Source organism: Lindgomyces ingoldianus (assembly GCF_010093535.1).
Source record: "Lindgomyces ingoldianus strain ATCC 200398 unplaced genomic scaffold BDR25scaffold_3, whole genome shotgun sequence".
NCBI lineage: Eukaryota > Fungi > Ascomycota > Dothideomycetes > Pleosporales > Lindgomycetaceae > Lindgomyces > Lindgomyces ingoldianus.
This window is the reverse complement of record NW_022985164.1, coordinates 1032813-1046520: the sequence shown is the minus strand read 5'-3', so window position 1 is coordinate 1046520 and position 13708 is coordinate 1032813. Positions and strand designations below refer to the sequence as shown.

General features: G+C 49.5%; 4 protein-coding genes across 4 annotated transcripts; 1 reads left to right on the top strand and 3 right to left on the bottom strand.

Moving 5' to 3' along the window:
• Positions 1–142: 142 nt before the first annotated feature.
• BDR25DRAFT_349502 (uncharacterized protein) lies at positions 143–645 on the bottom strand (the record flags this gene model as incomplete). The annotated part of the gene is made up of 2 exons (XM_033694561.1): positions 143–482; positions 536–645. 2 exons carry the CDS (start codon positions 643–645, stop codon positions 143–145), a joined length of 450 nt encoding a protein of 149 aa, XP_033553232.1.
• Positions 646–722: 77 nt separating this feature from the next.
• On the top strand, positions 723–2063 carry BDR25DRAFT_375311 (uncharacterized protein). The gene is made up of 3 exons (XM_033697384.1): positions 723–1116; positions 1172–1842; positions 1908–2063. Exons 1-3 carry the CDS (start codon positions 894–896, stop codon positions 1911–1913), a joined length of 900 nt encoding a protein of 299 aa, XP_033553231.1. The 5' UTR covers positions 723–893; the 3' UTR covers positions 1914–2063.
• Positions 2064–7641: 5578 nt separating this feature from the next.
• Positions 7642–9214, bottom strand: BDR25DRAFT_211070 (MFS general substrate transporter; the record flags this gene model as incomplete). Its single annotated transcript, XM_033684675.1, has 4 exons — positions 7642–7928; positions 8089–8508; positions 8577–8950; positions 8997–9214. 4 exons carry the CDS (start codon positions 9212–9214, stop codon positions 7642–7644), a joined length of 1299 nt encoding a protein of 432 aa, XP_033553230.1.
• A 1245-nt stretch (positions 9215–10459) lies between these two features.
• Positions 10460–11332, bottom strand: BDR25DRAFT_210544 (uncharacterized protein; the record flags this gene model as incomplete). Its single annotated transcript, XM_033684653.1, has 1 exon — positions 10460–11332. One exon carries the CDS (start codon positions 11330–11332, stop codon positions 10460–10462), a length of 873 nt encoding a protein of 290 aa, XP_033553229.1.
• Positions 11333–13708: the final 2376 nt, after the last annotated feature.

Here is a 13708-nt window from a genome sequence, read left to right as displayed (position 1 = left end):
GCCAGACTCGTCTCCGAAATCGCGGGACAGATTTCCACAAAGGGGGCAACATGGACGAGCCGCCCCCCTCCCTGTCTAAATTCGAAAAATACTGAATCTTGATTGGCCCATAACCAACTTTTTTTTATACAGGGCGGCCCTCTCATGGGCGGATTGTTGGCGCCCGTGTCAGTGCGTTTCCCTCCAAATCTACCATTTTCCAAACAAATTTTGGTCGGTGCGGTGGCTCACGCCCGCAAGCCCACTTATGAGAGGGCGCTGTATGTTCAGCAGGGAAGGAGGGCTGCCCGTTCATGAGCCCCCCTTGTAACTTGGGGATGCGTGTCCACCTAGGCAGACTTGGCCGCCACTCGTTAGACCAAATATGCACAACACTGCTGCACATATGTTTCCCTGTCAGTGGCAGCTGTGGGCTTTCAGATCCCGCAACTTCCGGAAAGTGGAAGTGTCCAACCATGCTGAGCTTTGCCCTTGTTCCAGACCTGTGTTTATGGCCTAGAATTGCGGGAATCGGGATTAGCCTCCAATGCACCACCCATCAGAGCCCATAGGGCTGTCTATGAGCACATCCTGACCTTCAGCCATCTTACTAGGTGCAAGCGGCAAGATTTGAAGACTGATATCCTTACACCCTAGAGGCGCCATGGAACTAAAATATAAATATCTTTAAAGGTTCCCTCCACGTTCCTCCTCTCTAGTGATCGCTCCCTTGCTTCCTAGTACCGATACATTCCTGGTACCTATCCTACTAAGACTACCTATCAGAAGTTATCACTATCCTCTGTTTTTCAACCCTTAAGGCTGTTCGCTTCAAGTCATTTACATACTCTTTTACCCTGCGATATCGACGTGGCCGTTTCCTGACTTCTCATGAATGACTGGCTATATTGAATATGCCAACTTCTTCTGTATCCGAAGGTGAAAATTACATGCTCATTGCATCAGGACCAAGCCACTATGCTCCTTTCTTATCAGGCTGGCAAGAGTTCAAAGACCATATCCGAAGGATTGTCGACCATCAGCCTGGGTGGGCAGAAGTCATGCCCGGGCCCCGAAAAGGGGAGATGCAAGGGTTCGTCAGGCTTGAAAAGAGGGTCGACGCGGATGCTGCCTATGGTATGAAGATCATGTCCCAGATGTATCTCCTAAAATAGGCTGAACAACACTATAGAGCACTATACCATATCACGAGGATTGCTGGTTCACCTCTTCAAGACCTCACGCACTAGCGGTGATTATCGACTCTTGAAATGCAATTGCGGGCCATACTTCCCTGACATGTCTGAGCGAAGTCATTCACCCACTCGATCTGGAGTCCAGGCCGATGTTACCCGTCAATCCATACCTAGAGCGTATAGTGCTGTGGTGCCACAATATCCCGTACCTACTGCCTACTCGTGGGACCCGCTATATACACAGATCCCAAGCTATGCACAGGCCCCCACCTACTCTAATCCTGTAGCTTCAGTTCAGCAGGTACCAACGTATTCCGCAAGCACAAACGGCATTCCCGTGAATGTTCGGCACGGGGCAATGCTGACGGAGGCTCGCGGTATCTTCATCAGTAATCTTAGCTATCAGTGCACGCCAAATGACCTCTTCAATCTTCTCTGCACAGTTGGTCGCACTACTGATTACAAACTCCACAAGGATTCTAGGGGGCAACCCAACGGAGCCGCGACGGCGAAATTCGCTACGAAGGAGGAGGCACATCGCGCCGCGACACATCTCAACGGCAAGCAGCACATGGGGATGACGATAAATGCTCGTCTAGACATGAACACAACAGTGATAGGACAGGCCCAGTCGCCTGTCATCGTGAACGGGTCAACCGCTTCTAGGGTAAGCCGAGTGATCACTAGACACTGCCGTTGATCATATCTAGTACTAACACTTCCTACGTGCAGGGTTGAACGAGGCTCAATTGACAGCCACGGCGGGGTGCATGACGAGTACGAGCCCGGCTCAAGGGGTCCTTCAAACAAAGTGAAGCAAACTGGAGCGCAAGGATCATTTGTATTCTCTTTTACTGCTTAATATGATCACCTCTGCAAGCGAACGACGCCCAGACATTTGTCCTTTGAAAGGTGTATGAAGCGCGCCGGACAATGCAAACTTTGAAACTATTTTCTCTCAATGGTCTGGGTTCTCCTCTATTTGCAAGGGTAAACCTCGGGTACTTCGTGCAGCATTTTTGTTTTGGCATGCAAGTGCTGGTCGAGCTGCAACTCTCTCAAACGTTGCTTCACGTGCAAGGACGTGGGAAAAAGGACGCTCGAGCGACTGACCCGATGCCCCGTCTTCTCCCATTCGATGTCCTTTCGCCACATGCACGCCTCAATACCACGATAGGGCAAGTCTTCGCGGAACGTTCACGCCAAGCGTTTATTCTTCTCCCTGTTTAGGTCCCATATCTCCGGGACGAATCCTCATTGGCAGACAGTGATGTCGCGCAGTAGTTGAAAAAGAAACGAACGTGCGTGACCAACCCCGGCAATTCCTCAAAGATCCCGTTCCTGAGCCATCTAGATTCACGTTCCCAACCGAGCCTCCTGCCTATTCAGATGCAGTAGTGGCTATGACGGCAAGCACTTCTCCTTACCGTCCCGGCCGGACATATTCGGCTTGTTGCAAGCGTCGGATGTTTGCCGTGGGAGCCGCACTTCTTTCTCGACACTTCATGGATCAACAACACCATGGCAAGATCTCTCCCCGATGACGCTGTTGTAAGTGGTGTTTTAGTTGGGCCACCAAAGGCTTGAGGTCGATACCTCTGAGCCGCTCACTAGAGCCGTTTATAATTATGTGTCTTGTGACTTTCACACCTTGGCCAGCAAATTCTGGCTTCAAGCGTTCCACTCTGCGCACACAACATTGGTCCCCTACCGGCATAACTCTCGCCAAATTTAGCACCCCTGGCATAGGAACGGTGATCAAGGATTACCTACGATATATCGAGGGTGGTACCAAGCCTCAGAAGCCTATAGGAGGCTGAGCAGCAGTGCGCGCATGTGGAAATCCTGTTCAAATGGTCGATTTGCCCCAATTAAAGGTAATTGTGCAAGCCCAGCACCTCTATCGGAGCTCCCACTACATCCGTGACACATTTGCATAGCGCCAATATGGTGCCTCTGGACCGCTAGCGTCTACCACTTGTGTACGTGCAGGCCCACGCCTTGTCGAAGAGTGTGCCGACACTAAGAGGCCAAGGATGAAGTGAGACATTCCTCTACAAGGAGTGGTTGTCGATAACGCCGAGAAGCATACGAAAGATGCTATGCAGAGATCAGCCCTCGAATGTACCCGCTAGCAGACCACCAGCATTGCAATGTAATGCGTCAAGGGATCTCAATGACACATGAGACCCGCACGCCCATTTATCAGAACCCCAATCGACGAATACACCAGAGATACCCCACAAGAATGACATGACTCCGGACCACCTGGCCCCTTGCTTACGTCCAACTTCATTAGTCATTCGACCTCTACCTACAAATGCTTTAGCCTAAACCGCCCATGCTTTCCAGCCCACTTTGATTATCCCTACTTTCGATTATTAGGCGATCACTTATGTCCTAGCGTTCCGGAGTCCGACTTCCTGCAGCGTTCAGGACAAGTTGTCCGTGGATGCTCGAGCAAGACCTCATATGCATCGGAAATAACCTTCGAGAAGTTAGTGAGCATTGTCGGAGGTCGACAGAATTCTATGAAATACACTGCTTATGGTCGCACATACTAACATTTTCACTGCGGCTCCCCCTTCTGCCTAATCTCTAGTCATTGACGCAAAAGATCCCGAGTGTTCGACAAGTCGAGATTCAGATCGGCGATGACCTGCTGCCCACCCAACGTTCAACTCCAGCAAGCCATCGCGCTCGAATCACCCCACTAAATATATTACTGGATTCCACTGCATGGAACCTTAAGCCTCGCTGCACGACATTGTGTAACATGGATACCGGCGTCATCTAGAACTCTGTACCCGCGTGGGAAACGTAACACGTTCCGTAGAGCCCGCGACCAGTCGAACGGGCAAGTGCAGGTCTGGAAAGGTTATTTCGACCTCCGGATTGCGCTTCTGCCATCGTGGATTCTTGAGCATCAGACCACTTCAACTTCCAAGACCTCGCCATCGGGGAGGGCACCCACTGTCTCGGCATGCCGATGCCGTGTCCGATCCGAGCAACCGATCCACACTTTAACTCAATTTCCTCCTTTTCCTTATTCGGTTCGAAGGATTACTGAACGTAGGATTCTAGAACGCTAGCAAATGTCTCATTTCTTTGTACTAGTGCAGATACTGGACGGATGGTCAAGATTCCGTCTGCGAAGAACGAGTTACACCAATAAGTCAATATAGACTTGTCAAGCCGACATCATCGCATGATATATATTTTACTGGAGGCATAAGCTGCCCCCCATTGTTGAGTCTAGAAGTCGGGCGATGATCTTGCGGAATTCCTCGGACTCTCTGAACTTGTCTAGTGGTCAGGCATTTTCATTACATACGAAGCGCTTTAGTCAGTTTGACCTACTAGTAGCCAATCCTGCATTCGGTCTGGGCTTACTTCTTATCAGTGGTCCCGCTCGAAATACCTCTGTAATCTCACTTTGCTTATGACAAAAAGGCTTTTGGGTCATGCAACATCTCAGCGTGGAACTGACACTCCTATCTGGAACATGCAGCCTGGAAAAGGAATTTTTCTTAGTTCTCAAGGATATGTTGTAATCGATCTACACCCCCATTTGCGATCTGCATGTTTGTAGAGAATTGTTCAGGGTTAACAGGGAATTCGAAACTGACGAGTGACCCTACACGCACTGGCGAAAGACTATACTCCTTAGTCTCGTTCCTTCAAGGAAGCTTACATCTACCTTAAATTTCTCTTAATTCAACAATCTGTCAGAGTCTACGTGCCCTGTCCTACCCACTTCAGAAACAGGCGTCGGATAAGGGTCAGCGCAAAACTATTATATTACCACGCGGAAGCTCAGCGTCGACTAGCTATCGTAGGTGTATCTAATACCTGATGCTTAAGGAGGTCATTCTGACACCTACGCATTTTAGGCTACAAATAAAGAAATGACACTTCCGCCTTTCTCATTCGCTAGGGATTCTATGAAACAGGCCATCTTCAAAGGCAATCCTCAGATTCGGTATCACTCAGTTATCAACAGCACATTCACCAATACAAGAGACCAGCGTTAACATTGTTTAGGCATATTGTCCTTACAGAAGTCACCTACCTCGAGAAAATTTCAACTGTTTCCTACCTCAGTCTTCATAAAATCTTAATTTGAAAGATCTTTGTTCAGACTCTCACAATCAACTAAGAACTCCAAATCACCTACTTTCTAATCCCATACCAGGACTGAAAGTGTCTACGGTCCTTGTCAGCTGCAATTCCTCCACAATCTAAACCTGCCTAATCTCCGCTTCTTGACGTCAATCCAGGTATCGAAATATACTCTTTTCTATGGTCGATACACAAAGAGAGGGATGATATTATGGTAACATCATCGCACCCAAGTCGGCGGAAACTTACAATCATTCTGCTTAATGAAGTAAATTGAAGTATTTATAAGATATCCCTCTATCAGGTCACAATTTCATACAGGATCGAACGAAAAACTTTTCGATGAGGTATCCGATGGTGTTTCGCATTGATTTACCTTTCTAATTTAGTATACCCGCCTGTCCTGATGGTTCTCCAAAAATTGCATACCGAATATTTGCTATTGATGGGAAATTACTCCAATGCTTGTGTTTACACATCGGCAAATGATAGCCTCCTTATGGGTTAAGGTTCGATATTGAGAACCTCATCGGTGTCTCTTGATCAGCAACATTGCTTTCGGGGACATCAAATTACCCATGACGGGAGCCGAGTCGGGAATTGGAGAAAGGTTAGCTAATATGTTTGCAGTGTAACTGTTGTTGATGTAGGCATGAGCAAGTCTGCATGCACCTCCTCATCGACGAAGTCATCGGGTGATATCTCAAGGGGAGGTCGAGCATAAAAGAACAATATCTTGTGAACCAACTTCCATACGACGGAGCCAAGCCATTAGGAGAACTGCCTCTTCATCTCATCTTTTTCAGATGAAATTCTTCCTTCCTTATTCGCTATGTATCCACCCACTGCTATTAAGTTGTTATTCCTAGCTTTCATGACGGCTAGGTAATGTACTTCCCTTCATATCGCATTGATCCCGACAATTGGCACCTTAGTGCGATTGCCGCGCCCCTTGTTAAGCGTTAAGGCACTCCACCTGTGCCAACCGGGATGTCGCCTATGCCCACCGGTTTCCCGGCCAATGTCCTCTGGGATGCTGCCAATACCCACAGGTGGCTGTAAACAGTCTAGGCATGGCAACTCTTTCATTAAGCGTGGTGACAATGTAGAAGTTCCAGGGGGACCAATGCCGAGTAAGTCTCCCACATCCATGTACCCACGATTCGCTCATGCTGTAGTAGGTCGTGATTGTAGGGAACTTCGAGGCACAACCACATCTCTGACTCCACTATAATTGTGCAAGCCCCTAGCGGGTTTATGCCAGGGAAATCTTCTCGCATCTTCAAAATAACTAGTTAATATATCAGCTTTGTCATAGATGGCGACTGCAAGTTATTTTTATGGGCTCTTTGCGAAATGGTCTCGTGTATTAGACTCGCACCAGTCCCACTAATGCTCTCCAGAGGCTGTAAGTAACGCATATTTGGACATAATCTGCTTCTCCCCGCTAGGATACTAATACTGTGCAGCTCTGGGCACCCATAATCTCGACTGGATTATCAAGTGTATATTCTAAAACAAGAGAAGTCTCGGCGGTCCTATGCCGATGGGCGGCTTCCGTAAGTACCTGGGCAATTCTGAATTGAATCTAACTAAAATCCTAGGAAGCTCCCATGCCCAGCAACAGACTTCCAGATGGGTATACATGACCCACACAATTCATTATGAATAATGCGCTCATTGAGAGCTAATTCCGACACCGCCATAGCACGTGGAGGCGCAGCCACTGGGGTACTGCCAGCGCCGGCCGGGCCAACGACATGATGTGATATTGAAAAGATGGTCAAGCCCAATAGGGCGAATGTGGTTCAGTGGATACCTTGTACGGGTTGGTAGTTGTATGTTATAGGATGGGGTAATTTTGTAGTCTGTCAGCTCGGCTAGGTACTTCGATGACTTCAAAAAAGTATATTACCTAATTGCCGTCGCTGTATTATCATTTTTGTAATAGACGCTAGCTGCTCTATGCACCCTCAAGTGGCGAGTACCGCGGCTCATCGCCCGACTTAAGGAATCAGGACTCAGAGATACCATCCCGGCACATCTGCGCGACACTTGTTTCTCCGCCTTGGGGCAAGTGGAAGTATATTTTTCTTGTATTCGTGAGCAAGATATATCTTGCAGTACAAGTCGGGAGAGAATGTGCGAGGCGGGATTGGTCATCGATGTGCTCAGGTTTAGGACAACTGATGCTCGATGTTAGATCTCAAAGGACCTAAATATAGCTGTTGTTAGGTGAAGAAAAATTCGGCTGGTCGGAAATTCGGTGACATCTCCCAATCGCATGTGTCCACTAAAATTTCTTCAACTCAAAGAATTTTTTCAACAGCAAATCTTTCAGTCCTCATATCCACCATCCCGATTTCTGCACCCTAACTGTACTAACCCACAATACAAATAACCAACAAGTCCCAAGAAGTAGGCACGTCCCACTCCAAACCTGCACTCCAATGAAATCCGTATGACCATTCTTTGTCTTGATCAAAGCACCCGCGATAGGTGCTCCGATGAGAGAGGCAATAGACGACACACCCCAGGACATACCGAGGCGAGTTCCGAGAAGCGAGAGATCGGGGCAGATGTTTGCAAAGGCGGCGGAGGGGAGAGTGACGAGGCCTGCTGAGAAGAATCCTGTGGCAAATGTGTCAATTAATTGCCCGTGATTGAAGGAGGGAGGCGAGAGGTTTAATGATGGGTTTGGGGAGTTTGGTGAACGTACCCCATAGAACACTGAACACTATGAAAGTACTCTCTTTGTCGATGCTAATCCAGGAGAATGACAAAATTCCACTAGCGAGCGAGCACAAAATCCACGTAACAGTACTCCCAAGGTAATGAGCAAGTACCCCAGACCCCAATCGACCGAAGAAAGACCCTGCAACGCTGACTACTAGCGAGTATAGCGCAGTGCTACCCGACGTACCAAGTTTGTCTTGCGCGTAGCTTGGGATGTAGAAATACGGGACAATGTAGCCGAGGAAAGTGAAGAAGGTCGAGAAAGTAAAAATGATGAAGAGTTTGTCCTTGAGGGCTGTTTTATCGAAAAGACGGCGTGCTTTCCGGGGTCGAGCGAGGATGCTAGAGCCGGAGAGCAGTGCAGGAAAGGAGAGGAGGGCAGCGAAGAGCGCTATGAAGCCCATTGCTCGGATAGCCCAGGGGAAACCGGTGGATTTGGTGAGGCGGTCGAACATTAATATGTAAATTATTCCACCTAGAAACAATTAGCTTGTGAAAAGACTGCCTTCCTCTGCGAAAGAAAGAAGTGTGCGAATGTCTTACCAACAGCAATTCCACTCATCACAAATCCCATAGCGAGTGCACGCTTTCGCTGGAACCAAATACCAACCAACGCTAAACTGGGGATATACAGCAATCCAGCTCCTAATCCCATACAAACACCTTGTGCGAGAAAAACTTGCCAGTACTCTTTACACAAAGAGAGCATCATGATGCCGAACACTACTAAAAAATTACCAAGGTAAAGCATGGAACGGAAGTATCCTAGATCAAATAGTGGGCCAGTAAGGACGCCAACTGAGATGAGCAGCCAGGCCTGCACTGTGCCTATCCAACTGATGGCTGAGGCATTGGAGTCCGAGAGGAAGTCGTGCTTGTAGTATGTTTGGAATGCTCCAAAGGTGAGGGTGAACCCCCTACGCACAGTCAGATAGCTTGAGGTAGGCCACTAAAAGAACGCACCAGATATTGATGTAGATCAAAAACCCACCAACCACTTTTAGCCACGCATGGAGACCTCCGTCAGGTGGTGTCGGGAGTTTCGGTTCAAGGGCTGGTTCTATAGTAGGTCCAGTGGCAGCCTTGACATTGTGTGACAGTCGGGTTGACAGCCTTCGTGTGGATGGCGGTTTCTCTGCAGTGATACCTTCGAACGCTTTTTCTTTAAAATCTAAGGACATTGACATCTGACGCCTCGAATTGTTTCGTAAGCATCCGATTCGTGGTATTGGAATGCTTTTACTTTGATGGTTGGTGGCCTTCACTCAGTTCGTAAAGGTGAGCGGATACGGGAACCTTTCTGAAAGGGGTAGCGCGGCGGGAGGAGTAACCGGGAACTCAATAGAAGCTTCCGGGGAGGAAAATTCTGCCTCCAATCGACGAAAATTGGGAGATTACAGGGGACCAACTTGCTCGGAACCAGTATCTATGAAAGAGCGATGTCCGCATAGCATCCTTGGGACGAGGACGAGGGCAAGAGCAAACAGACATTATTGGGCTTTGAGGCTTTTATACTTGGAGGAAAATCATGCACAAATACGGATTGTGGTGCCGAGTTCATGCCGATTTCTAAGCTGTGCCTGTCGAAGGGATCTCGTGGAGAGACTGCGGGGGTGAAACCGAGGTTGGGATTCAGGGCGCTAGTAAAAAAGGGGTATCGCGAAGTGTGCAGACGTCAATGTATCCAACGACACCTGGTTAAAGAGTCATGTTGGGGCTCATTAATCTCAAGTTGCACGAGAAGTTGATGATAAGATGAGGGACTATTGTCAGCCTACGTGAAAAAGTGAATTTGACTCATGTGTGGAGGCAATGTGTGGGGTTTTAAATCCGGATTCCTTGGCCAAAGTGAGCTTTAAAAATCAAACCGGCTCTGTCCTTCAAGACATACCAGGTAAACGCAGGTTCGCTCACCAATCTGTCATAATTCTCCCATCCAATCACGTTTGGGACTGAGATATTGAACGCCCGCAAGCTGTAGTTCCACACATAACCATGCAACTGCGGGTTTAGGCAAGATGCAGATGCGTGAAAGCCAGATGTGTGGCCTTGAAATTTTCTCGGCCCCGAATGAGATGGGAATGCGCACCAAAAAGCCTCCGCCATTTAAGACACAAACTTTTAACGTAGATCGGAAGTAGTCAAAGCGGAGGACGTTCGTGTACAAGGTTGGCAAGAAAATAGAACTCGCTAAGCGCTCAATAAGCGCTCAATTAATGTATTCCTCGAGAACTTAAGGAAAGGACGTCCTGAACCCAAATGGCAGTTTCGGCTGCAATCGATCGATAAAAGCTGTTGTACAATGACTCGCTGGTTTCGTCCCAACGCCCGCACGCCGCCTTCCCGTTCCCAGTATCAATGATGAAAAGTTCCCGTGATATCTTGTTGGCCGTGTTCAGTCCCCTAGGAAGAGCCCCGGCCAGGCTTCAAGTCGATGCTGCAGCAAACCTCTTCTTCCTTGCTTCCATCTTGGCCCGGTCTTCATCCCTCATCCAGTTTGCGCCATCGATGCTTGGTTTGCCCCTGTCTTCATTGCGGTTGTCCCGCCTCCGATCACCGTCCCTGTTACCACCATCCCTGTTACCACGCCCTCGGCGAGCGGTAAGCCGTCCTCCTCCACGACGCTTGTTCCTTCCATCTTCATCATTGTCGTCTCGTCCACGCTTGCGGGTTCGCTCGGGGAGGCTATCGTCCAATCCTTTGGGAGGTCCGAAATCCCCCCCCTTCTTCTGCCGCTCCAGCTTCTTGAGGCTCTCATCATTCTCGGTGTTGATGCCAAAACGCTTCGCGCGAGCCTTGCGCTTCTCGATTTCATCGTCGATAGTGGAAGCGGCAAGACCCTTGGAATAGTCAACTGGCGCCTTCTCCTTCTCCTCGGGTGCAGCACTCCCATCCTTCTGCTCTTCTGTCGGAAGCTTCACAGACAGATCTGAGGTCTTGGACGGGTCGATGTCGGCCTTCTGGCTGGGGACAGCTTGAGGGTTAGGAACTTGGTCTTCGCCGCTAGCTTTAATTACTGCCTCGGCCGGTGCGATGGTGGGCTTGACAGGCTTCGCAGATTCGGCTGCCGTATCAGAAGCGTCATCATCCCAATCAATTTCGTCCTCAGGGTGTAGAACAGCAACCTTGGCTGAAGTGGCCGGAGCTTCTTTTCCAGCCTTAGCCTCTGCAGCCTTCTTGCTCTCGTCATCCTTGGTTAGACGGTCCACCATGTCCGCTTTCTTGCCCCCAGTGGGCAAGCCACGCGTCTTGAGCAGCGCCTCAAGATCGGCGTTCTTCATCTTCGAGTATTCGGACATTTTGAGGTCGGTCGGGCGTGGTGAGATGGAGAGCACGAGTTGCGTGAGAGCGCGATGTCGGCAGGGATGCGCGCAAACAAAGGGGGCGCGGAGGATGAGCCGGACGTGGATATGGCTTCCTAGGCTGATGAAATATGTCCAGCTAGTTGCGTGCACACAGGGTGAGTTGGGCGTAGGAAGTGGCAGGTTGGAATGAGATAGGTAGGAGTTGCGCTGACAAGGAAGCCGTGCCGTGAAGACAAGTTCATCAAGAGATAGATGGCGCTGGCCTGAGCCACCTTTGCCAAGCGTTTCCAAACGCCGGAGTGCAAGCGAGCACCAGCCACCGCAATTCACTCGCTGAGTCACATGGAAATCACACAGGCCACACCACGCTCTTGAGCCATCAAAGCAGGTCTCTGACTTGTTTGTGAATTTATTGCTTACTCCTCCTACAGCCTACTATGGCCCAAACACTTCCGTTGGTGAAGGAAACCGGATGTTTATAACTGGCAGTGACGTCCAGCCATTCCATCTCTCATTGAGCTGGGAGCGAGCATATAACAGGCCGGAGTAGTCCTGCGGCACTTCTATCAGAGCAAGCAATCGAGTCACGCTCTTGGAGACATGTTCACACCTGAACGAATACCAGAGCAGACCCCAGAGCTCTGCTTGTCAGCCGGAGATGGATGGGAGGCTGTCTCTTCCTTACTCCCATTTCTTTATCAATCTGGATCTTTGAAACACCCCCCCATGCGATAAAATCGAGTCTCATTACATATTGCGATTTCTAAAGTCCTTTGTCACCAAACGTTATTACTAGAAGGGACTTTATAACAGGTCGTGCCAAGCAGTCACAGTTAAGCGCCAGTCACCGCGTCCCTGTCTGCACAGCAATCCCAAAACAGACAACATCTCCGTTAAGTCAATAACTAATATCATTCCCGAACATCCATGGTGGTGATAAAAAACTGTGGCTGCATCGATCTGTGTATCTGAGCCATGATGGCCTTCTTTTAACTTCGCCTCATTCTCAAGAACATCAACTACAGCAACCTCAACAACCTCGACGGCTTATCGTGGATGGCTAATCTCAGTAGTCTAGCACGTTTCACCTGGCAGGCTGGTGAGCGACGGTCCAGTCTCCATAGTGGCTATATACATCATTGGTGATTCGCGGTCACACTCCAGCAATCCGTGCCGTGCCGCACTCTCCTCCGTCCCACCCGCAAACGGCTCGAGTGCAAACTGGGCAGTGCTTGCAGCAGACTAAATTTTAGTTCATCGACAGTCTCCGGATCTCGGATTCCCGGTCGTCAATCGTGAAAAGCATAAGCACATGCGGCGGGTTCAGAACCTCACGGATCACTTCGTGACATGAACGTAACTGTTTGTGGAGATCGCTATCTCAGCCAGCCGATTGCTCAATATGGCGTGCGGAGGCTGATGTACGGCAGTCACAGTCGTACAAAGAGTGGAGGAACGTGCAACCCCTAATCTTTATCCATCCTTCCTATCATGACCAGCCAACGTTTTACCCCAGATGCAGCCCGTTTGTCGGAGAGAAGAATGTCTCACAGGGGAATGCGAAGGCTTCAAGCTTACTGTCATCTGCAACGGCGAGAATTTCCAGGCGTACCCCCTGCATCGAGCATCAGCGAGTGATCTTGTCAAAGTCCAAAGTCAGCCGCTCATTGGAGGTTGAGAACATCTGAGCATGCCTCTTCCGGTATAGATTGGTAACGTGACTGAATTCCAACGCGGCCAGGGCCAGCGAGAGCACGCCCCAGTGAACGAATGATAGTGCAGAAGAGGGGTCAGCGGACTCGAGTGGCTTGTGTGCAACCTGGGTCGTGGGAGGGACATGGAAGATGCCTCCTTCCCCCCGAGAGCCCGCCTGAAACTGTTGAGCAGGCTGAGAGGGACTCCCTCACCAACTTTCAACGGCATTATTTTCGCGGATTTACCTGAGAGTCAAAACTTGTCGGTGAGGGCGAAAGTCTCGTTAATGTGTTGTCAGTGTGGCGAGTGTTGATCGCGCTCAGCCTCAATCTCATGCAGCTAAACGGCTCCCTGACGTACCTAGCCACACTCTCAGCTGCCTGGGACAGGCATTCCGGCTCGACGGTTGTGGCATCTCGCGACCAGAATTGTGCATTGATGTCGAATCCTCCAGGCTCGTCAGGTTCGCAATAGTCACGAGAAAGTTGGTGCGTACGAGGGGTCACTTGGGGCGACAGAAGCGGAAAACGCGCACCAAAAGTAAATGACTCCTCAGGTGTGGGAATCATTGGTCACTATTCATATTGCACTTCCTGATTGAGTAGTCGAACATGCCGAAGACTCTCATTCAAGACGACGGCTCCCAACCAAGTCTGCCTCCTTTTGAAGAGAGCT

Excerpts from the sequence above, each read along its gene's own strand:
- BDR25DRAFT_375311 (XM_033697384.1), top strand. The coding sequence starts at position 894 with ATGCCAACTTCTTCTGTATCCGAAGGTGAAAATTACATGCTCATTGCA. Across the intron at positions 1,117-1,171 it reads CGACGCGGATGCTGCCTATG|AGCACTATACCATATCACGA; the intron begins GTATGAAGATCA and ends ACAACACTATAG.